The sequence below is a fragment of the Apiotrichum porosum genome, assembly GCF_003942205.1.
Source record: "Apiotrichum porosum strain DSM 27194 chromosome Unknown scaffold_5, whole genome shotgun sequence".
NCBI lineage: Eukaryota > Fungi > Basidiomycota > Tremellomycetes > Trichosporonales > Trichosporonaceae > Apiotrichum > Apiotrichum porosum.
This window is the reverse complement of record NW_021167112.1, coordinates 1,219,947-1,242,880: the sequence shown is the minus strand read 5'-3', so window position 1 is coordinate 1,242,880 and position 22,934 is coordinate 1,219,947. Positions and strand designations below refer to the sequence as shown.

Here is a 22,934-nt window from a genome sequence, read left to right as displayed (position 1 = left end):
TTCTGCCTTGCTGTATGCATACGATGCCCTGTACGTGGATTTATTGCTTCTGCCTTGCCTAGTGTTCTTGCGCACCGACACGCCTGCCCTCGCGTGGTAAATGGCAGTGTACGGGCGGGTTTTTAGCTGTTCTCTACTGGGTGAGCGCCTTGCTCGCCGCGTCGCCGAGGCGCGCCTTGTGGATCTTAATGTCCTCAAGAGGCCGGTCGTTGGCGTCCGTCCTCACGGCCTCTAGCCTCTGCACGGTCTGCATGCCCGACGAGATGCGGCCAAAGATCGTGTGCTTGCCGTCGAGGAAGGGGGTGGGGGCCTGTAGATTAAGGTTAGTTTGTGTGCTGTCACCGCGTTTTTTTAGCAGCACGCACGCAAGTGACAAAGAATTGGGAGCCTGGAGAGTCAGCACAGAGCCACCGGGCAGGAGAGAAGGTTTGCGCGGGTGTTGGGTGCTGGGAAGCTCACCGTTCGTGTTGGGTCCCGAGTTGGCCATGGCCAGGATACCTGCGCCAACGAAACGGAGCTCGGGGGAGATTTCGTCTGCAAAGCGCTCGCCGTAGATGGAAGTACCGCCGCGGCCCGTACCGGTAGGATCACCGCCCTGGACCATGAACCCCTGCAGATGTGAGCCAAGTGTTGCAAGAAGGTAAGAGCGGGGCATTGTGGGGGATGTGTCCGAGTTGCACGAGTTGCAAGAGCAACACCGCCAGCCTTGCCGCAGAGATTCTCGAGCAGAATACGTACTGGGATGATACGGTGGAACTGGTTCGGTTAGCTGGACTCGATGCGACAGGTCACCACCCACAATAACGCCGTTGTAGTAACCGCGCTCTGCCAACTTGGCAAAGTTGTTGCACGTCTTGTTGTCAGCATTGAATACGAATGCAGGAGCTCACCTTGGGAGCCTGCTGGGTGTACAGCTCCACGGTGAACGAGCCGACGGATGTGTCAAAGGTGACGTATTGGGATGTCGCCATTGTGATGGGAGTGGCCGTGAAGAAGAGGGTGCAGATGGACAAGAAGAGGTTGTTTTCGTCAAGAGATGATCGATGGAAGCCGTGTGTCGAGATTAGCAAAGTCATTTCAAATGGTTACGTAATATTAACATCTAATGGAATTAACCCGTCCATTGTAATCATCACATGGTCATTGTTTTGGTTGTGGTCGTGCGCGCGTGTTGCCATTGTCCATACCATCACTCTGCCATCATGACTCGGCAATCACACACCCAGCTCATGGCATACCATGATCATTCGCCACCCATCACTCCACTCATCCTCCCTAATCCTCATTGACAATGACGACCTGGAAAGTGGAGCACATCCTCGACACAGAGCCAGTGCGGACACTGGCAGACGTCTTCGTGCTCTTCCAGTATTTCCTCCCGATCCCCAAAGTGCAGCGCGGCCAGGTGGCCATTGACATTGGCCACAGAGTCCGCTCTCTCGCCTCTCTAGCTGGTGGTCCGCGTGACATTGTGGCTGCCCCTCGGTACGACCTCTTGGCCCCCGTCCGCCGACACTTGCTCCAGTTCCGACAATCGCCGTCTGCGCACACAAGACGCGAGCTCGTCAAGATTCTCAATGAGGCGATAAGCGCCAACAGTTTTCCCATAGTGGGGGCAGAAGGGCTGGCGGCATACCACCAGTACTATCTGTTGCGTGCAGCCAGCGTTGTTCTCGAGGACATGGACAATTACCTTACGCCTCCTTATCAACGGCAGTTTCGATGGTGCGACAACTCGTCCAAGGAAGTCCACCCTTGTGTCGAGTTTGTGGTCGACGGCGCGACAAAGAACCCCGACAATGTCCTCTCCAGTGTGTTTATGGTGTGGGATGCCAAACCACCAGCATGCCTCGACAGGACGACCATGGACTTGATGACGACGATGGCGGGCGACGGCATTCACATTACAAGTGGCGAGGCGTTCAAGGCGCTGTGTGGGGATATCTCCAACGAGTCAGGTGTGCCGGGTGGTAGTGCTCTGGCCCTTATGCTGCATGTAAGTCTGCTAGGCTTTCCAGACGGTTCCTGCACAAGCTGACGAGACAGGCATGGGTAGACTTGCGTAGTCGACAAGTCCTGAGCGCGTTCCTCGCTAACGATGAGCAAGCTCAGCTCTTCCGGATCAAGGAAGATGTGGTCTTCATACTCGACCGCCCACTCGAGATGCGACTTTCCATCAACCGCGTCAGCGCCCATTTTGAGGGTCTACTACCGACCCATGCTGGTGACACGTTACTCGGAGTCCTCGTTGGACTCGGTCTTGAGATAATGAAGCCTACCGGTACTGTCAAGCAAGACACGAACTCGCACCCAGCACGTTTGCCTCTACGTATCCCCCAACTCCCCATCAACGAGTTCCCGCCTCTGGCCATCTTTTGGCCAAACCATATTCATCGTTGGGCTGCTCTCCACTCGCTCAGTCACATCGACGAATTGCGGCCATTCTTTGGCCCCATGCCCATCGAGCCCGTCGGCGTAACCCCAGCAATGCCCGTCGAGTCCAACGCCTGGACGTCGTACCACCGCATCACCACTCCACTCATGCTCGATGGGATACTTGGTACTGGCGTCATATGGGACGTGTATGCCGCCACACCCTTGGATCAAACCATTCACCCGTTACCCACAGTGGTCAAGCTTACGTGCCCGAAACTGCGGCCGCTGGACGATGACGACAACTGGGATGCCAAAATGGTCAATGAGGCCGTCGATCGGGAGGCCTTCGTTCTCCAACATGTCCTTGTCCCACTCCAGGGCCGCTCCGTACCCCGCATGTATGGCAAGTATTGAGGTATACACCCTTCCAACGATTATTGGAAGACTGCCGAGGTCCTTGCCGTGGTCCAGGAAGATGTTGGCGACGCGCCCACAAGACTTACAGAGGATGACAAGTGGGTTTCACAAGTGCGGTTAAACCTGACCCACTCAGGATGGACATTGTGCGCATCTACCGCGAAATGCACATGCTCGGCGTTCTCCACGGTGACCCCAAGGCAAAACACTGGCGACGGCACACCCACAGCAAGAGCGACCAGCCCATCAAGGTCATTGACTTTACGCGTTCTTTGTTACGTATTGGGATCCTGGGCGCCACGAAAACCGGCCACCCGTGGGAGGTGACCGACTTTGAGCAGCGTGCGGCACACGAGATGGCACATGTGTTGGATATCCTTGGTCTCCCCACCACAGGTCCAAATCGTGAGACTGGACGCTGTTGGCTAAACTGACGCCAGGTATCAACTCAGGACCATGGCTCAGCCCCCGAGAACTCGTGTATTGGGAACATTCGGCCTCGTTCCAGTCGTACGTTCCCAATGCCCGGGGAAAGGCAAGGGCATCGAGTCCGCGCAAGGCCAGGCGACAGGGCAACGATGATGGCGTCAACCTCGACACGCCAGCCGCCTTCAAAAGCCTCAGCCTGGACGGTTAAGATGTAGTTGTGACTCTGTGCCGCTTTTGTACACCGTAACGTATTGGTTATGCATTTCTCGCCTGTAAAGAACTCGTTCGAGCTACATCGAACACCCGTCCTGGACGTGACTGCCACTGGATGTCACCCAAATGAATCTGGCGGAACCAAATCTGCGCCGAACATGACCGACCGCGAGCTTCATGACGTCCAACAACTGATTCAAAAGTGCACACTCACTCACCATGCCAGCCCGCATATCTATCGCAAGGCTGGCATCGACCATCGCCTCGGGACAGGGAGCGGCCTGCAGGCCGCTTGCCGCGTTCGCATTCACCCTCCCATCCCCCGCATCTTCGGCGCCCACCTCGAGCCGGTGCCGCTCCCACACGACCAGCAGCAGCCTGCCAACTCGATTCCCTCCAGCAGCCTCAGTCCTGCGCTCGAGCGGGGCCGTCTTCTCCGCCAAGCAGAAGCACGTCGCATCCTCCACGGGCAGTGGTGCTTCTGCGCGCCGCGGCCTGGCGACCCACTCGGACGAGCCGTTCAAGGCAAGCCACCACCCCGGTGGCAAGTCGCGCCCCGAGACGGTCGAAGAGACTCTCCGCCGTCTCGAGACTGAGGCGCGCAAACTCGGCGACGGGGGACGCGACCATGCCGGCCCCTTCCCTCTGGGTGTTGGGCCTAGCGGGCGGAACAAGACATGGAAGTCGTGGCGAGAACTTCGCTTCAGCGGAAAGCGTGCGTTTTTGTGTCCAGGTAGCCAGTGTGTTGTTGGTGGCTAACGAGGCTTTCAGTGTGGCGTACGACTCAGCAGATGGGTAATTTGACCATCATCCTTGTCGGTGTTGGTCTCCTGGTCATTTTGAGCATCGCGCTGTCGACCGAGCTCTTTGCCAAGAACTCGCCTTCGGTACTGTACAGCCAGTGCATCGACATGATCCGCGATAGCGACGCCGTGGGTACCCATCTCACCACGCACACCACTGACTACTCTCAGCTCAACGCTTACTTCCTCCCGCCTATGAGCTTCACACACTCGCCCCACTCGTCCGCGCCCACGCGCGGCACTGCTCCCGTGGTGCACCGCGCTGTCCGCCACCCCTCGAGCGGCCGCGACCACCTCATCCTCACATTCTGGGTCCACGGCCGTGGCCGCGACGAGCCCGAACCCCTTGGCTGGGCGAAGCGGTGGTGGGCAGAGGGTGAGACGCAGTTGCGCAAGTTTGCCTCGTTTGTGGGCCTCGTCGAGCCCGTCGAGGACCCGACGGCGGCCGACGCTGCCGTCGCCGCGGCACACAATGCCGTCGCCAACGCCGAGGCCGCTGCGGAGGAGCAAGGCCCGGGCTTCCTCGGCCGTCTCACGAGCGCATTCGCGTTCCGCGGCCCAACGTCGGGTGTCTCCATCAGGTCCGCCTCGCGCACCCCTCCACCACCGGGAACGTACAAGGTCGGCGAGGTGAGGGCCGACTATGTCAAGAATGCCGCGGGCCACTATACGATGCTGGCGCTCGTGGTGGACGTGCCCTCGAGCCGCGCACCGTACCCGGGCCGTGCGCTTGTGTTCTGGTCCCCCGAGGCGGACCGCGAGGGTCTGCTTGGTCGCAGGAGTGGTTAGATGCAGCTTTGATGAGAAGAAAGAACCAGGGACATGCCAGCCGGGGACGACGGAAGCGTACAGTACATCATCACTCTTGCCCACCTCTCACCACAGACAGAATGTATATTACAAAAACCCTGACGGGCCTTGGGTACAGGTTACACTGAGTGTCGCGCATTGTAAGCGTGACGGGTGGGGTGGGGGAACTCCTCCCCCACGCAGTAGAAGAATGGGAGAGGGACGCGAGCTCGGCGACAGAGGCAAGCGAATTATACTCGTCTTACACACAGGAGTGGCTGTGGGTCTGACCGCCTCGCTAGCTCTGAACCAGCGACGCCACAGACGTCGCGGCACGTCCTGGGTGGGTCGTCACGGCCTGGGTTGGGGGTTGGGCCTTCTTGTACGCATACACGGCAAACAGCCGCTGGAGGTATGGTGTGTCGGGAGCCATGAGCTGTGGGAGAGCGGCCAGCGTCAGCCGTCTCGTGTTCAAGAGACGCCTCACACTGCAACTTACCTGCTGGACACAGGCCTCACCCAGACTGAGTAGAGTGGCGCGCTCGGCGTGGTCGATACGGTTGCAGACGAGACGGTGAAGGCTCGTGCGGAGGACGTGCGCCTGGATTTGACCGGCACGCAGGAGGGTCTGGGATTCTGGGAAGGTGGTAGAGTCGATGGTGCGAAAGGGGTAAGGGAGCGAGAGGAGGAAGGCAAGGTTGGCCTGGACCATGCACTCTGTTGGTTCTTTGTTAGGAACCATCGCTGCAAGCTGGAATGAGGCAAGGGCGGTACTTACCACCTTTCATGTACGCCCCGACGGGGCAACCAATCTCTTGGAAGAAGAACTGTGGCGAGCTGGGTGAAGGCGAGGTGGAGCGTCAATCTCGAGGATCGCGTGCCCAAATGTGGCGCGGCGGGATATTCGCCGTGGCCTGGCCTCTTATGACTCAACTCACAAGAATCCAGTCGCCGCGACGGTCGTGTCGAGGCGTCGAGGAAGACCCACGTCAGCTGCAAGTTTGGGATCAGTGAGGAGCCCTACCACGGTCCAGCATAGCAGCCTCAGGATTTGTGCTTACTGTTCTTGGCCGCAAGGGCACGCTTGAGCGCTTCGGACCACGCCTCGACGACACTGGAAGGCGGGCCTTGGACGGATTCCTAATGAAAGTCAGTATGCGGCATACTTGTGTGCGAGTGCCGTCAATGTTCCGATCGGAGGTGTGAAGAATAATGGGAGAGAGAGGTAGATGGGGACCCACGTAGGACAGTTCGCTTTCAATGAGGATGATCATGCCTCCGGGGCGTAAAGTTTCCGACAGACGCCTGATGAGCTGAGGATAATACGGAATGTCCATGAGCATCGACTTGACGTGGACAATGTCTGCGATTTGGTTGTTCAGCCTCTGTATGTACCTCTGTACAGCGAAGGCGCCAGTGTCTCCCTTTTACGTACCGAAGAAGGACGTCCACGGGAGGGTTTGGGTGACATCTATGTGGTCCACTGTATCAACATGGAGAGTGGGTTACGCGCAGTCAACTCACCGACAGTGCTAAAGTCGACGTTGCCGTGCGGAAGATGGGCGTTGGTAAAGTTTGACCAGTTGATGCTGCGTGTCACAAGTGTCATTCAGGCGCGCCCCTTCCTTTCTAGCACGGCTGGACTCACTCGATACCAATAACGTCTGCGAATGGGTGACGCAGCGCCAGCGAGACGGCCCAAGTGCCCGTTCCCTGGGCTGTCAGCGTCGTTTCCCGCTCCACACGGCGCCCAGCAGATGTCATCATGGGGAGAAGCGTCACACATGTGTGTTGTGCCCCCGCCATATTGAAACTCTGGACCCTCGCCCAGACTTTCAAACCCACCGTACCGACGTCCAGGACCTTGCTCCGCCGCCCACTGGCGTGCACTTTGGCGAGGTGCTGCATGATAAGGTCGTCATGGGAGGGGTTGAGGAGCGACATGTGCATGACGTGCAGCCAGTCCAGACTGGAAGGCAGTGAGTCAGCATCATCCGGCAGAGTGTACTGTACAGTTTCGCATACCGTTCCTGTTCCGACATCATGAAGCTCGCCTCAGTGGGCGAGTTGAGGACCGTCGAGATTGACGGGAGAGTGACCTTGTCGGCCATGTTGATTTGATGCGGGGTGTTATGCGTTAAGGGTTATAGGTACTGAAAACGAGAAGCGTTTTGAAGGAGTTATCGGTCAGTGTCTTGTGTGTTATCTAGAGCAGTTTAACACTGGTCTTCACAGCGACTTCGCGAGGTGGCTGCCACAGGTATGAGAGCATGTGAGGACCCGAGGTAGGCTCACCAGATGACAACCGAGAATACACTTCTATGCAAGTAGCGATGAGGGGCCACGAGTCCCCGGGCAGTTTGTAACCAACGGACTCACTGGTTAGAGGGACGTCGAGAACGTCGGAAAGAGGTAGGAGCGAGATGAGGGCGGGCACGATTGGATGAGGGGCATGGGTGCATGGCTCGCAACTTGCAATGGCCTTAAGAGCAAATTTAGGGGCTCAATCGGGCCCACTCGTGCCCAGGGGTGTCTACATGCGTGTTTAGGGCGTGGGTGATACAATGCATCTTAGAAAGCAAGGAGGAAAAAAAAAAACGGTCAATCCTTGAATAATCATCGAATTCACGCGGCTGATGCGCCGAACGAAGCCGTTACGTCCCTTTGCCCTCATGCGCCCGTCTACGGAAAGTACATACCCAGAAGCGTCCAGCATGGATGGGCCATGCATCTCCCCTTACGCAGGTAGCCAGCGAGGGGTATGCCAAGGGCGAAGGTGGGGGCGGAAATTAGGAAAAATCCGGTTAAATTCGTCGACGCCCCACCGCCCTCTGTGCATGGGCTCCGCATTTCTAGACCTCTACACACCAGTCTTTGCAGGTAAATCTGGGACAGCGGTGATGTGTCTCTGGTTGATGCATGCTATGCTGCAAAAGCGCTAGCCACAGAACTGGGCCGACGATGACGCGAGTAAACGACGTTTCTGTTTTCGAGTGGTGGTTTCCAAATAGCTTATTTCCTAAAAGACAAACCCACAGCCACGCCCAAGCAGACCAACCGCACGACGTCCTTGGGGTCCTGGAGGGATGCAGAGGATGCAGGCAAAGTGGGGCCAACTCTTGGCGGCCAGACTGCCCCTTCATGCCGGTTCTGGGCTCTGGATCTAAGGGGAGGTTGGCCAAAGGGTGACGATCTGAGATATGCGACGTGTGTGTGAGCAGCCATCTTCCCGGTACTGGCCTGCGATCGGCAGAAAAGGAAAGCAATGTTTCTGTTTCTCTACGCCTTCTGTGGGGGTGTGCTGCCAAGGCTGGAGTGGTGACTTACAGCAAGGGCACAAGATGCTTGCAACATGGCACACGGTGTTGCTGCTGGGGTTGGGCGCGGGGCACCATAGTACGTACCCAACTCTTCTTGAAACGTGTGAGTTGGAGCCTGGTGGGAGTGTATGCGTGGCCATGTCGCAGGCCAATCCAAGTTTCGCCAGGTTGTGAATGTATTTCTCCTTGTTGCCTGGAGTTGTGTTTATACGTCAGTCTGGTCTCTGATCTCTGAATGGTTTGAGAGGTGTTTTGGCATGGATGTTGCGCCCGACGAGAGGGCGGTCCATGTGCGCTCGTCATGGCGGCCCTTGCCGCTCTGTTCTGTTCCAGCACTGCTTCCCCTCGTGTCTTCTTCTCTTTCGTACACTCTCCATTCAACACACGGCACCATGCCCAAGCGCAACGCCCACACCATCTTCCAAGACGGAGAGAGCTCGGAGAGCGATGTGGGAATCGTGAGCTGAAAGTTTCGACCGTATGTAGCTCACCCGTCAGCCCCTCTCCATGGTGACCAAGGCGACCGCTTCGCCGGCGCAGCCCAGCGCCTCCAAGGTAAGCTCTTCGACTCTTATTCTTGTCCGGCATGAACCTAAATCACGGGAAGAAGGCGCGCAAGTCCTCCAGTGATTCGGGAGACAAGGACAAGGGCAAGTCCCAGACGACCGGTGGCGACCAGTACCTCTCGGTGAGTGTTTCCTCCCCCTTCCACCCTGCTTCCACCCGCGGCGGGGCTGGACTTCCGCCGACCACCGCTCCTTCCCGGACATACACTGAAGCACCTCCCAGCTGGGCAACATGCGCCGTCTCACCGTCAGCGATTTCAAGGGCGAGATGCGTATTGATATCCGCGAGGTGAGCTTTGCGGACTGCCGGTGAGCTGACATGCAGTTCTACGCCGACAAGGACTCTGGCGAGGAGAAGCCTGGCAAGAAGGGCATCAGTCTCAGTGCCGCTCAGGTAGGATAATAGAAATGATGGAGTTGCTCACATCATACCAGTGGGACATGCTCAAGACCAATATCCACCTTGTCGACAAGATGGTCAAGGACAAGAAGAAGAAGCAGGGTATGTGAGGGTACGCTGCGAAGCCGTCCAACTCTTTGGTGTGCCCGTATTGAGGCGAGACGTGTGTATATCACTGTTATATAGAACGTATCGGTCGGGGGAACAGCGAGATGCCATTCCACGACGGTGACCAGGACCACAAGAGCATGAAGCCATAGAGCATCGTGACTGCGTCGGCTAGCTCACCCCGCCAGCAGATGGGCACAACCAGGACACACCCACAAGTGTTTGTGCGCCACCCGTTCTGGGTCGACCGTGGGAAAACTGCAACCTCCACCCAGGCGGCAATTCAGGACATGGGCGCTCCATGACGATGGTTGCTCCTCGACATGCAATCCACATTCTCTCTCTCTCTCTTAGACAACATACAGCAATGTCCCAGCAGTACAGCGTTCTCACCGTGTGCCTCGGGTGAGTTGGCCTTGTTATGGAATACGACGTAAACTGACAGCGCAGCAAGTATGTACCCCTCAGAACGAACACAAGCAAGACGAGTCACTGACGGTGTCCGCTGCTGCCCGCTTCTGTCAACCTGCACTGATGGCACCTTGACAACCTTTACTCTCGGCTCCCATTGCTGCCAACAGCATCTGGTAAGTGGTATGCAACCCTCTCCTTGACCTTACCCCCACCTCCCTGGAACCCCTCGTCCCCTCCGCGACCCTTCAACGACCGGTCGTCGCGCAGTGGGGGTCATTCGCTCACTGGACCTACTCGTCTTCTCCCATGTCCCATACACACGAGCTGACCTCCCAGCCGCTCGCCCATGGCCGAGGCTGTCCTCATCGCCGAAGCTGCCAAGCGGCCAAACCTGACCCTCCGCATCGACTCGGCCGGTACCGGCGCGTACCACACTGGCGAGCCAGCCGACTCTCGGTGAGTAGCTGGTGTCCGCGTGACGCTGTCTTCCTTCTTCGAGTCTGCTCTTGCGGAGAGAGAGTGCAGGTGGAAGGCTTGTTGTTGTACCTGCCCTGCTCTCGTCCCCGGTTAAGGCCCAGGCTTTTGAATCCTGACGGAATGTCCTGCTCACCGAGTCTAAACTTGCGCTGACGTCCAGCACGATCGCGGTGTGCCGCAAGGTGGGTTACCGGGACGGTTTCGGTGTCTAACCCTTCAGAACAGCATCAAGTGTCCCTCGGTGGCCCGCAAGGTGGAGATGTCAGACTATGACGAGTTTGACTACATCCTCGCGATGGACACGTCCAAGTGAGTACCCACTCCTGGTGGACGCGGCTTGCTTGAGGCGACCAGCAAGGAGGAACAATATTGCACTGCGCCTCACCATACCTCGCGAGCTCGGAAATACGTTGGTGCCGAGAGCGCAGCCGTTTTGACTGGCCAGCACGGCGTGTGTGTGAGCGCCGCCGCATCAATGATACTCAGGCTGTCCGCTGTCCGCTGTCTCCCCAGACCACCCATCTCCTCCTTCTCCCTTCTCATACTGACCCCCCTTCCCAGCCTGCAGTCCCTCGTCACTCGCCAGCCGCGCGGCTCCAAGGCCCGCCTGGCCCTCTTTGGCCAGTTCGACCCCGGACTCGCGCTCGCGTCCCCCGGCTCGCGCCTGCGCGTCCAGGCCATCGAGGACCCGTACTATGGTGGCCGGGACGGGTTCGACAAGTGCTACGAGCAGTGCGTGGCGTATGCGCGGGGATTCCTCGATTTTCTCGAGGCCGGCGCCGGCGACGTGCCCAAGTTTTGAGCAAAGGACCAGGATCCCAGGACCGACTCGGGGGCGTACGTAGCCGCTGATATCTCTCTCTCGGGGTCCCATTTCCTATCGGCTCGGCTCGCGCGGCATTCACGGGTCCTCGCTCGCTCGCTCGCTCCTCGCGCCATTCCCCACCCACTCTCCCCTCTCCTCGTCTGTGTCTAGTCACGTCTGCATTTTCCATTCACATATTGCCACTCCCTGTATTGCAACTCACATCACACATCACATCACATCACATCGTCACACCTGACCCACGTCTTCTTCTTCTGACCCATGCAATTTGGCATTTTCCCCCTTCGGACCGCGATAAGCCACCCACCCAGCCCAGGATCAAGCCGAAGCCGAAGCGAAGCCCAAAGACCGCCCCCCCCTGCTCATGCGCTCCCTAACCCCCCCCCCCCCCCCCCCCCCCCCCCCCACGCGGGCCCGGCGCCGCAGAATCTACGGAGGAAGGGCGGGGCCCGCATGCGGCTTTCATCCGGACATGGGCGGATCCACGGATCCACGGCCCGGCGGCACACGTGAACACCGTTATGACGCATCCCGGGCGATAACAGGACCGACGACCAAGAAGGGCGAGACAGCCGTGAGGACAGACGTACTGGTACTGTGCTCCTGAGGCACCACTACTCCCTCTTCAGGCCAACGCTCGTTTCTCGTTCTCGTTCTCGTTCTTGTTCTTGTTCCAGGTCATGACGATACGGGGGACAATGCATCAACCCATGGGAACTGGGCGGGGAGGTGGAGGTGGGGTGTGGGGGTGGGGGTGGGGGGTGGAACGGGGGTCTGCTGGGCCTTGTCTACATTTCTACATGGGCTACTTCTCAAAGTCTAAAAGCGCCTGTTACCGGGGGACGGACAGGACGGGGGCCCCGGCCATCGTCCGTGTCTCTCTGCTCTATAGTGCTTGCACTTTGCTCCTGAGGTCAGGTAGTCGGGCGCGCGTGTGCGTGCGTGCGTGTGCATGTCGCGGGGTGCGGTTGCGGTGCTACCGAGGAGTGCGGCGTGGAGTGGAGAGAAGACCTCTACTCCGAGTCCTTCTCGAGGTAGTGCACGTCCTCGGTGCTCCGCAGGCGCGCGGCGGCCTGCTCGGCGGTAAGGTCGCGCTGTGCCTCGCCGAGCATCTCGAAGCCGACGAGGAACTTGCGCACCGAGGCGGAGCGCAGGAGAGGCGGGTAGAAGTGGAAGTGGGTGTGGGCGGCGTTTGTGGCCGGGTCGAGAGGAGGCAGGGGCGCCTGGTGCAGACCCATCGAGTAGGGGAAGGGGCAGTTGAAGAGGTTGTCGTAGCGGACGAGGACGGCCTTGAGGACGCGCGCAAGCGAAGCGTCCTCCTCGGGGGTCATCTCGGCGATGGACGGGATGTGGCGGTTGTAAGGAAGGACCATGATCTCGTACGGCCACACAGCCCAGAAGGGAACGACGGCGACCCATCCGCCGTCAAGCGCGACGACGCGCTCGCCGCGCTTGACCTCGGACGCGGCGTAGCCACACAGCAGGCAGGGCGCGCCGTCGCCACGGCAAGGAGCGCTGGCGTCATAGTGCTCGCCGGTACCGTTGGCGAGCGCGGCGGGGGCCGCAGCATCGTCGGGGCAGCAGCCGTTGGTGTGAGCGTGGCCGTTGGCCTTGGGCTTGGCGGTACGCTGGGCGTAGGCCTCGAGGTTGGCGAGCTCGGTGGCAGGCTCGTCGGGGGTGTACGACAGCGTCCAAACCTGTCCGTGGGGGTGAGGCGCCGAGGCACCCATCATGGCGCCACGGTTCTGCGAGAAGCGTCAGCAACCTGGAATCCAGCCGAGATTTGCGCCACACTTGATGTGTGGCAATGGGACATGTTTGTTACTTACCTCAAAGATCTGCACGTAGCCCTCCTCCTCAGCGCCGGGTGCGGCAGTCTCGCGGAGGAACTTGCCCTCGGAGAGGTACGTCTCGCGCCACTTCTGGACCACGGCGACAATGTCGTCCTGCGCCATGCGTGCGAGGGTCACGTCGTGGCGCGGGTGGAAGCAGATGACACTGCAGCGGCCACGGACGGGCTCGGACGCGAAGAGGCTGTCGATCGAGGCCGGGGCAGTGGTGGGCTCGGGCGAGAGAGCAGGGAGGGCAGGAGTCGGGTCGGGGAGGAGCGCGGGGAAGTCGTTGGCAAACGTCTGCGGGACGGTTAGCTCGTGAACGGCGAGACCCCGTGCGGCGACTGTGCCGACAGGACATCAGGAGCCCAAAGGGGAGCTAGAGGCGCCCGCCACTGTCGTCCCACAGCAACCAACTCACAAAGGTGTCCTTGTACGGGGGGTTCACAGCACCGCCCATGCGCGCGTTGCGGGGGCAGAGGTAGCACTTCTCATCGTAGGCCGGGAGCGTGTTCCTCACAGGCTCTTCGGTCTGGCCCTGTACCACATGTCAGCTGTTGTCGATCTCTCGGCATCAAGTCGGTCCGCCAGCTGCCACTTTTGCTCCACCAGAGCACACGGGCCACCCTCGCCACTCGAAAAACACACACAAACACTTGCTCGCTCCCCAGCACAACCAATCTCGTGGGATATAGGGGGCGGGAGCGAGCGGTACACGGGGACCGCGCACGGGGGCCGGTGTTGGCAGTGCCAGACGTCGTCGACGCCGTGTTTCGGCCCGATTCCACCGACGGCGACGGGCATTGAGAAAGCTGCAGCGACGTTGGGACGTCGTCGCGGAGACGGGCAGTGGGGACAGCCACGGGCACGCCAACGCCAACGCCGCTACAAGTGCGGCTGCCTGCCGCGACCAGACTAGACGAGTTCCCCCTCCTTCTCACAGCTAGAAGCGCAGACTCACGTTCCAGGGGCGCTTGGTGCGGTGGGGCGAGACGAGGACGTGCTTGCCAATAAGCGGGTTGACTGTAAACTGTCAGCTGCTGTGGACTCTGTGTGATTAGCAGTGCATGACTCACATCGCCTGTGGGGGTGTTCGGTGGGCTCGAAGCTAGGCATTGGGTTGACGGTCATTGGAGTAATGGGTGGAAAGGACCGTGGTGCGGTTGTTGTTGGGGACGAGTTCTAAAGTTGAGTGCGGGGGGACGCGGGGTGGTGGCGCCAAGGCAGGTGTCTTGGGAGGGACGTGTCGATGTTGCAAAGCAGTGGTGCAGGTGTGAGCGGTGGTGGTGAGGGGGAGAGAGCTGGGAGATGTGACCGTGCGTGCTGTTCCAAGGGGAGATATACATGCATGGTCTGCCTTTCCATATTGACGATACAGATGGGGTGCGTGGGGTATGGACGGGAATCTGGCAACGTAGCGAACGGGAATTCTGGCGATGAACGGCAATTCTGGCGGGCCTGGCACGTTGCGAACGGGAATTTCTCATCTTCTGTGTCCTTTAGAACGGCCATGTAGGCCGGGCAACAAGCTTTGGTGACACGGGGGCTCATCGGCCCGGACGAGCTACCCCCGCGTCCCCGCATGCTCTGCCGCCTCGGTCTGTATGCACCCTGTGCCTCTCTCCCTCACATGCCCCGCGGAACGAGCGCAGCGACCAGCAAAAGCTTTTCGGGGCTGAGATTGGGTGGGGACGAGCAACCTGACGACAACTGTGACAGCCGCGTACAGCCAGGTTACAACCGTCCTACAAGCGGGCCCCAGGGTCAGTCCATGGCCACCGAATGGTCGGTGTGCGGGGGCCGGTGGGCCGGGATGAATGCATATGCATGCAAAATGCAACGACTACTGGCTCGAACTGAAATGGTCGCGGCATATGCAGGCGGCATACACGGCGACGCGGCGACGTTGGTCCAAGGACGTCCCACGGGACAGAGCATGGGGCCAGCACGTCCCGTGGCGCGTAGGCTCGTGGGGTTTTGAGATGCTGGATATTGCAAGGGGGCAGTCGGCTACACGGCCGCACTAGTAGTGCATGCAATGGCCGACGAGCGGTTGGGATGTGAGAGAGGGCCCAGGCGATAGGCAATAGAGGACGTCAGCCACCACGGACCGCGCTCAAGCAAAACATCAGATCAAAACGATCAACAGAAAAAGCAACTAGAGCAACGCTGATCACCGAAAAAGCGGCGTCTCATCCGACGATCCAAGCTGCAAAAGAGACTTGGCCATGCCGCCGTCGCACGCCACGACGGGCAAGCAAGCGTGCAAGCGTGTCGTGCGCTGTTGCTCCGCAGTCGGCACGCACCGATGCACCGATTCCCGTCACCGAGATTCCCGTCCATTGCCAGCAAACCCACTGTATCTCCAGAGTCTTCCCGTTTTCAGCGCCCGTCGCGCACCGTGTGTCATTTTTCTGCACTAGATTGTTGCCGCTTTGCCGCTTTATCGGCGAGCTCACCCCGGTTTGGCCGGTTTCGTCATCGGGCCGTGGTCGCCGAGAAGCCCCATATCCCAGCGTTGACAGGCCACTCTGTGGGTGACTGGTGATTGACTTTGCCCTCTTGCGGGCCGAGCATGGGGGTACACAGGTCTGTATCTTCTGCCCACTTGCTGCAGCCCCCATGGTTGATGTGGATCTCGGGCATTTGAGTGGTGACTCGAAGGGCCTCGGACCGGTGGCTGCCGCGACTCTACACCGGTCATCGCTCGCGCTTGCTGAAACGCATACACTACTACACTACACTACGCCAACGGCCGCCTGTTGGCCCATCAATTTCGGCGCGTAGTTTGTTTCTAGCTTTTGGGTGGGAGCAGACGGAAATTCACACTACTGGAAGAATCCTCTCTTGAATCGACGTGGCCCAAACCGCTCAGTGTGTTTCTCCAATGGTGGCAATTCACACTATCCGCCAACATCGGGCCGACGTCGACTTGATCTTTGGCTGTCTATGTGTTTCTCCAAGTAAACACACTACCACCCTCAAAACCGCCTGGGTCGACCTGGCAGACGGCTGTAGTGCGTTTCTCGTGTTGTCCACCCAGTCGTTGTCTGCCCGGTGCCGCCGTGCCCTCCGCCATGCACGTGTTAGGTGGTTGAGGCGAGACCTTTCGACACCCCGTTCCGCTCCGTCAAACGTTTGTTCTTTCTTGCCAGGCTGGCGCCACTCTGGTACTCTGGGGCTAGCGATGCATGTCCCAACGAGCAAACACTGTGCCACACCACGCCCCATCGACGCCATAAGAAACAGCACAATGGATGACAGTGTCCAACCATTTTGGTCCCGGCGACGCGCACGCGGGCGCGCGCGGACGGTCTCGAGCCCGCGTCATTTGATGACCTGCGCGAGGTCGCCACCCAAAAACGAAAATAACAAAAATGGCCCTTGCTCCATCTTTCCATCGCTCCCTCACCACCACCACCATGCCCATCTTCAAAACCCCACACCCGATCTCCATCACCATCCGCGCACTCTACGCCGAGTCGACAGTGACTGCCGGCGACGGCGCGCGCGACACCGATTCGACGACCGTGGAGATTACGCCGTACAACCCGTCCAACGCCAAGGACGTCGACGAGGCCAAGAAAATCACTGTCGAGCAGCCCACGTCGGGCCAGATTGTCATTACCGCACCGCCGCCGACGTGGTCTAGCATCTTTACGCGCGGCACGGCGGTCATCCGCGTCGTGTCGCCGATGCACTCGAGCGTGGACGCCAGCGCGCGCAAGGGCGCCATCTCCGTCGCGGGTGACGTCACCAATGTCGTCCTCAAGGCTGGGTCGGGCGCGCTGCGCGTTGACAGCGCAGACAAGGTCGAGGCCAACACGGGCAACGGCACCATTGTCGTCGGCCGGTGCCGCGGCCCGCTCAACGTCCAGAGCCACAACGGTGCCGTGACGGTCGACTATGCGGGCGCCGACGCCGTGGTGCAGACGTCCAACGGCGCGCTCAAGATCGGCAAGGTCGTGCAGGCGCTGCAGGCACACACGGCCAACGGCGCCGTCACCGTCGACGAGGCTGGGGCAGACGTCGATGCCACAACGCACAACGGCCTCGTCCGCCTGTCGTACGTCTCGCGCGGCGCCATCCGCGCCAAGACCAACAACGGCAAAGTGTGGTGCGGGATCGCGCGCGACACGCGTATTGCCAGCATTGACGCACACACGGTCGCGGGCCGCGTGCACAACTCGATCACGGACAACGGCGGGTCCAAGGGCAAGGTCAACGTCCGCCTCAACACCAACTCGGGAGACATCTATGTCGACCGCGCCGACGCACCGCCGTCCGGGGGTGTCGACAGTGTGGCTGAGGGCGTTGGCAGGCTGGACTTTGCCTCTGCCTCTGGTTCCGGCTCCAACCCCCCTCCCCCACCGCCACCCCAGGCGCAGCACATCGTGACCGAGGAGCAGGACTGGGGACCCATCCCGCCACCCTCGCAGCCGACGTACGAGACCCTGCCGCCGCGGTATAACCAGGACTGGCGCGTGGGCGAGACGGCCCCGCCCGGGTCGACGACCGGCAAGTAGGCGAGGGAGGCGTAGCCCCGGCCCCGATGGGCCGAGAGAAACAGCGAGACGGATGATCTGGAGTGTACATACAGCCCGAGTTAATGCTATTGATCCAACGGCCATGTGGTGGCCAGTGATACAGAGACAGACAGCAGGACACGGGCCATGAAGCAGCGAGCGCACATGACCATAACGCAAGCCACACGTTTCAACCATGCCACACCAACGAAGCAGATTCACAGAGGTTACATACCCTCCTCACCGATGCCAAACTTTTGTCCATTGCGCTTCTGCCAATGAAGAACAATACACCTGTCTTAGTCGTGCTTCTATCGACGCCGGCGAAGGCGCACACCCTTCTGCCCAGTTGTGTTCTCTGGTCTCGTCTCATTGTCCCTACTGGGCCCTTTGTGTGTCCTCGTTCTTGATTCTTAGGCTGGAAGGGGCTTGGTTTTTGTCGTGCAGTCATTGTGCTACAGCGGAGCAGGCTTCATCCAGTGTCGTTGTGTGGCTGGGCTGCACCCGGCGGGGTGTAAGAAGCGCTGGATGGGTGTGTGTCCGTTTCAGTCCTCAGGCCTCTAGGCCTCCAGAGCCCGCCCGTGTTTACGGATCTGGATCGAGCCACACTGATCGTCGACCGTGCCACATCTGCTTTGTCGCCACTGGCGTCAACCCGACTGTCAGAAGGACGAGCGAGCGTCCGCCCACGGCCGGTGGCTCACGGCTACCGCGCGTCCGGCTTCCCCGAGAGCGACGTACGCCCATCAGCCATGATATGATATCCGTCGCCATCCCTCAGCTTATCTCGTCATGAGGTCATTGCCTGGGGCTTCCTCCTGGCTCAGACTGCGTTTAGTTGGCCAATACGCCTCTGCCTCTCTGCCTCTGTCGCGCCCTTGTGCTTCCTCTGCTGCAGTTATCGAAACGAGTGCATGCGCCTGGTGGTACAGCCCCGCAGAGAGCCCAAGTGTGCTGCGAGGCAACGAGTGGGTAGTGTACATAGGAACGGGCAGAGGCAGAGTTCGGGAGGGGGGAGGGGGGTGCTAGTGGAATAGGGAGGGGGGAGGGGAGGGGAGGGGGAGGGTGAGGGTGGGGGGGTGGGGGAAAGTGGAAAGGGCAGTGTGGAAGATGGAAAAATGGGGAGTGAGGGGGGAGATGTCACCGGCCGTAAACGAAGGGTTGTGGTGGCGGCAACGAGAGAGTGTGGTGGCGAATAAAGAAGAACACGACAATCTCTTATTGGGCACACGTCACGCCTCTGTACGCCAGTGTGCAGAGTGCTCTGCTGTGTGCCGTCTAGCGCGAGCCGTCTAGCTGAAGGGCCACCAGCCCGACTTCTTCTTCTCGGGTTCGGGGTTGTACTCGCGCTGCATCTCAGCGAGGAGGGCGTCGAACGCGCGGTCTGTGGAAGCAGTGTTAGGTTGGGATAGAAGAAAGAAGCAGGGGACAGGGGCAAGGTGGCGGCTGGCATGTGGCTGTGCCGAACAACCACCCGCTGATATCATGGTTGTTTGTTTTGTTTTTGCCACTCACCGACATTCTGATTGTCCCTGGCGCTAGACTCGATGAACGCTGCGTCGAGCTTCTTGGCGAGGGCCTCGCCCTCCGCCCTTGTTACGCGGCGCTCAGAATTCAAGTCGCTCTTCTGGCCAACAATGACACAGGGGACCCTCTCTTGGCCACTCTGGTCGAGAATCTTCTCGTGAAGAGTCAAGATCATGTCAAACGATTGGCGCGACGCGATAGAGTAGACGAGCATGTAACCGTGGACGCCGACGGCGTATTTGGGAGGGAAGAGCGAAAACTCGTCCTGGCCAGCAGTGTCGACAATTTCGCAGTCGTACTCCATGCCGTGGTACTTGACCGTCTTTTGGCTGGTAGCCTCAATGGTGGGGTAGTAGGCGTCATTGTACGTCGGCGGCGTCACAAACTGTTGAGTGAGAGACGTCTTGCCTAAAGCGTGTCAGTGATTGTTGACCAGCCATTTGAGCCATTGTTTCCGGTGGTCACCTGTCACACAATGTGGGATGGCTGATGGGATGCGGAGGTGGGAACTGGAACCCAAACCAGTTGCGGCAACGGTGGCAAACAACGTTTCGGCAAGATCCGACCAGTTTGCGCGCGCGCGGATGGGGGATGTCTCACGTAGCCGGAAAGCCGCGTAATGTGCGCGGCTCGCAACATTGATGACAACCCCCTAGTTCCAAACAGAACATGGATGTCCCAGGGAGGGTCCCAGATTCGCACGTCACAGGCTCGCACGGTAAGGATGATGGCTGTACTCACCGACACTGGGAGAGCCCAGGATGACGACCTTGCGCTTGTGGCCGGCAGCAGCAGACATGTCGAATGCAGACGCTTTGCGGTGCTTGGAGATGATGCGGATACGGTGGGACTCGAGGTCGTAGTCGACGCCGCGATAGGAATAGTCGCGGTCGGGGGTGGAGGACCTACTGGTCGAGCCTACCGAGGTGGGCGAGGATGCGAGGGGAGTGGCGGGGGAAAGGAGGGCGCTGCTGGAGGATGCAGAGCCGCTGTGGAACGAGGACAAGGAAGTAGAGCGTCTCGAGCTAAGCCACGGGTCAGGCGTAGACGAGACTGGAGTGTTGTGCGCGCGGGTCGGGGGCGACCTGGATTTAGGCGGCGGGCGAACCTGGGTGAGGGGACTGATGACAGTGGCACGCGAACGGGTCGTACCAGAGCTCGAGTTTGAGCGAGAGGCGATGCGCGAAGACCTAAAGGTGATGGGGACTGGCAGTTCGGTCAGACCAGCAGTCATTGCGGTGGTGGATGTGTAGAGGGTGGGTGGGTAAGGATATGGGTAATGTAGAAAGAGCGGTGCGAGACAACAATCAAACGGCCACTACGGGCCGGGTAATGACCCGCTCTGCCAGTGATGTGGGTGGCAACCTCTCGCATCGGGGATTGTTGATGCGCGGCCGCCGGTTCACGGGGATCACGGCTTCTCTGCGCGGGGTCGCAGGGCACAACAGTACTCTGATGGCGCCGGCATCGCGGCAGAGACAATCAGGATGCACGCACATGCGCGTTCTTGGGTCGCCCCCCGGTGACGTGCAAGAACGGCGGTGCAGTCAAGCACAAGTCCAAGTCAATGATTCAAAAAGGCGCGCGCATGCGGCAAGCACTCGTTCCGCACAGCCGCAGTCCACGCTGCCCTGCTCCTTGCAGCAAGCTGGCCAGGTGCGACCCGCCGACCAGCCTCTACCCGACAGCAGCGTTTACCGCGTTCATGCCAGAAAATCCAGCTTGTCATCGCTGGGACACACGCTGGAATCGGGCATGTCTGTGCGGATGGCGCGGCCCGCCACTGCAAGAACGACGCAAGTCGTAGCCGGTTTCGCAGCGCAGCAGGCTACATGAGCCGCCGCGGGCCCCTCGTCCAACAACCACAGCGACGCCTGCACGACTGGAACCCGCGGGGGAGCAGCTCGTATGCAGGAACACAGACGCACGGTGGACGGCAGTGATGCGAGCGTATCGGGCAATCGCACGCCCACCCGCCCCCGTCATCCTCCTCGCTCATCGGCCGCACGTAATGGCACTTTTGTGTGTGGCCAATTCACCCAAACCCAAGCCAAGGGGGGGAAGGGGACGGCGTCGAGTGCGGGCTCGGGCTCTCCCTCCGGCTGCTTCTGCGCGCCGATAAGACTCTGGCGCCCACGCGGTGCCCACACCATTTCGTGCGGCGTCGGGCTCTGCGCGGGGGCGGAGCAGTGATAGACCGCGGCGAGCAGAGCATGCGGCCTCGTATGCACCGACGAGCGACGTGGTAGGCGTGCACACGACCAAAGATCATTCCGCGGGTTGGCCGGCATCTGAGGAGAGAGATGTTCTGGCCCCCGGGCTCTCCGGCTCGGGTCTGGCGGCGTGCGGAGGAAACGAAAAGAATGGGGGGGAGGGCTGGGTGTGGGGTGGAGCAATGGGGGTGGTGGGACCGACAGCACTGGGTACCGCCCTGTTGCGGGGCTGCAGTAGCGGGTGGTGTGGATGGCAGGGAGCGATGTGCAAGATACGAAGAGCACGAAAGAGGACGAGGTGCCAGTGCGCAGTGCGGATGAAGAGTGGGGGACGAGAGCGCGAGACACTGGTGGGTGGGGGTGGGGGGGGGGAGAAGGGGGGGGGGTAAACACTTACCGAGTGATCAGATCAACCAGGGAGAGGGTGGATCGGCTCGACGTGGACAGCGGCGGGGCTGTCGAGGAGGAGGGAGGTGTTGTTGTTGTTGGGGGAGGGAGGGAGAGTGGTGTGGAATGGGTGGATGGATGGATGGACGAGACGGAGAGACTGCGACGGGTGGGTGTGTGTGGAGAAGAGACGGCAGGCAGGGTCTTGGACGGGCGAGTAGCAAAAGGGTGGGTGGGTGGATCCCGCAATCCCGGAATATATGACGATTGGGAGAGCTGCTGTTGGGCCAGGTCGTCAGCGCACGGGTTTGCGGCGGGGCAGGTGAAGGCACAACATGCACACAGGCGCGTGAGTGTGCAGAGAGCTTCCTGCCTGTACGTACTTGCAGAGAGACAGAGAGAGAGTATGTAGATGCACAAGGACGAGGTGGGTGCAATGCGCATAACAAATGGGTGCGCGATGCCAGCCAGCCAGCCAGCCAGCCAGCCAGCCCACAGCCAACGGGGGACCGTGTCCTTCGTGTCCGTCTCGACCCCCCCCCTCATCTCTCTCTCTCTTCTTCGCTCGCTCCTTAACTCCTTGTGGCGTAAAAATGGCGCCTGAGGGAGCTAGAATAGGCCCTCTTCCCTCTCATCTGCCCAGAGCGTCGCCGCCTCTCACCTGTACGGCGGTAACAGCGGGCACCAGGCGGCGCTTGCTGGCTTTTCTCGCTTAAAGGCAGGCAATGGCGCGTCCGAGACACGACCAACTGCCTGGGTGTGTCCAGGTCCTGGGCCACTTTTCATCTATACAGTGCCCCCAGCCAGCCGCCACGACACGGTCGATCACCAACATCCCATTAGCCCACAGCCATGGCCAGCCATATGCCAGCCATGCCAACCAGCACCACACCACCACACAGGCCACAGGCCATGCTGCAGACATGCGCCGCTGCAGCACGCGCTGTGTTCCTTTCGTTCCATTCTTTCTTCATTAGGCCAAGAGGCCAAGACGTGCGCCAGGTGCGCCAGGCGCCATCGGACCGTGGCCCAAAAATGAGTAAAATGCTAAACCTTGCTTGGCTAACTGTCTTATCGTACGCCGTTTGTGTTTCAACATGTCAGTTGTTGTGAATGTCAAGGCGCAGCACGCAGCACATGCGCGGCCACGGCGCGTACCCAGTGCTCAAGCGCTGAATAGGGGAGAGAGAGAGAGAGAGTGCCTGCGTGAGCGCGTCCCCCCTACGCTGCGCTCCTTGCGTGCGCGTGCGCGTGCGGCCTGCTGCAGCTGCTACCGCTGCCAGCAATCGCATACGCAGGCCAACCATTCTC

General features: G+C 60.0%; 9 protein-coding genes across 9 annotated transcripts; 5 read left to right on the top strand and 4 right to left on the bottom strand.

Moving 5' to 3' along the window:
- Positions 1–133: 133 nt before the first annotated feature.
- On the bottom strand, positions 134–971 carry CYP1 (heme binding; the record flags this gene model as incomplete). Its single annotated transcript, XM_028623081.1, has 6 exons — positions 134–310; positions 366–388; positions 460–610; positions 739–756; positions 800–853; positions 891–971. The coding sequence occupies 6 exons, from the start codon at positions 969–971 to the stop codon at positions 134–136; spliced, it is 504 nt and encodes a 167-aa protein (XP_028476974.1).
- A 320-nt stretch (positions 972–1,291) lies between these two features.
- EHS24_007735 (uncharacterized protein) lies at positions 1,292–3,430 on the top strand (the record flags this gene model as incomplete). The annotated part of the gene is made up of 5 exons (XM_028623080.1): positions 1,292–1,996; positions 2,047–2,763; positions 2,821–2,891; positions 2,930–3,198; positions 3,234–3,430. The coding sequence occupies 5 exons, from the start codon at positions 1,292–1,294 to the stop codon at positions 3,428–3,430; spliced, it is 1,959 nt and encodes a 652-aa protein (XP_028476973.1).
- Positions 3,431–3,654: 224 nt separating this feature from the next.
- EHS24_007734 (uncharacterized protein) lies at positions 3,655–5,027 on the top strand (the record flags this gene model as incomplete). Its single annotated transcript, XM_028623079.1, has 3 exons — positions 3,655–4,150; positions 4,207–4,367; positions 4,410–5,027. The coding sequence occupies 3 exons, from the start codon at positions 3,655–3,657 to the stop codon at positions 5,025–5,027; spliced, it is 1,275 nt and encodes a 424-aa protein (XP_028476972.1).
- Positions 5,028–5,325: 298 nt separating this feature from the next.
- EHS24_007733 (uncharacterized protein) lies at positions 5,326–7,138 on the bottom strand (the record flags this gene model as incomplete). Its single annotated transcript, XM_028623078.1, has 11 exons — positions 5,326–5,463; positions 5,527–5,744; positions 5,806–5,864; positions 5,966–6,020; positions 6,089–6,167; positions 6,269–6,390; positions 6,463–6,498; positions 6,552–6,616; positions 6,676–6,740; positions 6,873–6,996; positions 7,053–7,138. 11 exons carry the CDS (start codon positions 7,136–7,138, stop codon positions 5,326–5,328), a joined length of 1,047 nt encoding a protein of 348 aa, XP_028476971.1.
- Positions 7,139–8,739: 1,601 nt separating this feature from the next.
- Positions 8,740–9,423, top strand: EHS24_007732 (uncharacterized protein; the record flags this gene model as incomplete). The annotated part of the gene is made up of 6 exons (XM_028623077.1): positions 8,740–8,805; positions 8,846–8,902; positions 8,955–9,035; positions 9,137–9,202; positions 9,239–9,307; positions 9,349–9,423. The coding sequence occupies 6 exons, from the start codon at positions 8,740–8,742 to the stop codon at positions 9,421–9,423; spliced, it is 414 nt and encodes a 137-aa protein (XP_028476970.1).
- Positions 9,424–9,788: 365 nt separating this feature from the next.
- On the top strand, positions 9,789–11,114 carry EHS24_007731 (uncharacterized protein; the record flags this gene model as incomplete). The annotated part of the gene is made up of 5 exons (XM_028623076.1): positions 9,789–9,826; positions 10,172–10,291; positions 10,473–10,494; positions 10,533–10,621; positions 10,667–11,114. 5 exons carry the CDS (start codon positions 9,789–9,791, stop codon positions 11,112–11,114), a joined length of 717 nt encoding a protein of 238 aa, XP_028476969.1.
- Positions 11,115–12,151: 1,037 nt separating this feature from the next.
- Positions 12,152–14,101, bottom strand: GAL7 (galactose-1-phosphate uridyl transferase; the record flags this gene model as incomplete). The annotated part of the gene is made up of 5 exons (XM_028623075.1): positions 12,152–12,883; positions 12,968–13,270; positions 13,392–13,508; positions 13,932–13,993; positions 14,047–14,101. The coding sequence occupies 5 exons, from the start codon at positions 14,099–14,101 to the stop codon at positions 12,152–12,154; spliced, it is 1,269 nt and encodes a 422-aa protein (XP_028476968.1).
- Positions 14,102–16,347: 2,246 nt separating this feature from the next.
- Positions 16,348–17,496, top strand: EHS24_007729 (uncharacterized protein; the record flags this gene model as incomplete). The annotated part of the gene is made up of 1 exon (XM_028623074.1): positions 16,348–17,496. The coding sequence occupies one exon, from the start codon at positions 16,348–16,350 to the stop codon at positions 17,494–17,496; it is 1,149 nt and encodes a 382-aa protein (XP_028476967.1).
- A 1,292-nt stretch (positions 17,497–18,788) lies between these two features.
- RHB1 (GTP-binding protein) lies at positions 18,789–20,257 on the bottom strand (the record flags this gene model as incomplete). The annotated part of the gene is made up of 3 exons (XM_028623073.1): positions 18,789–18,880; positions 19,012–19,431; positions 19,765–20,257. The coding sequence occupies 3 exons, from the start codon at positions 20,255–20,257 to the stop codon at positions 18,789–18,791; spliced, it is 1,005 nt and encodes a 334-aa protein (XP_028476966.1).
- Between the last annotated feature and the right edge of the window lie 2,677 nt (positions 20,258–22,934).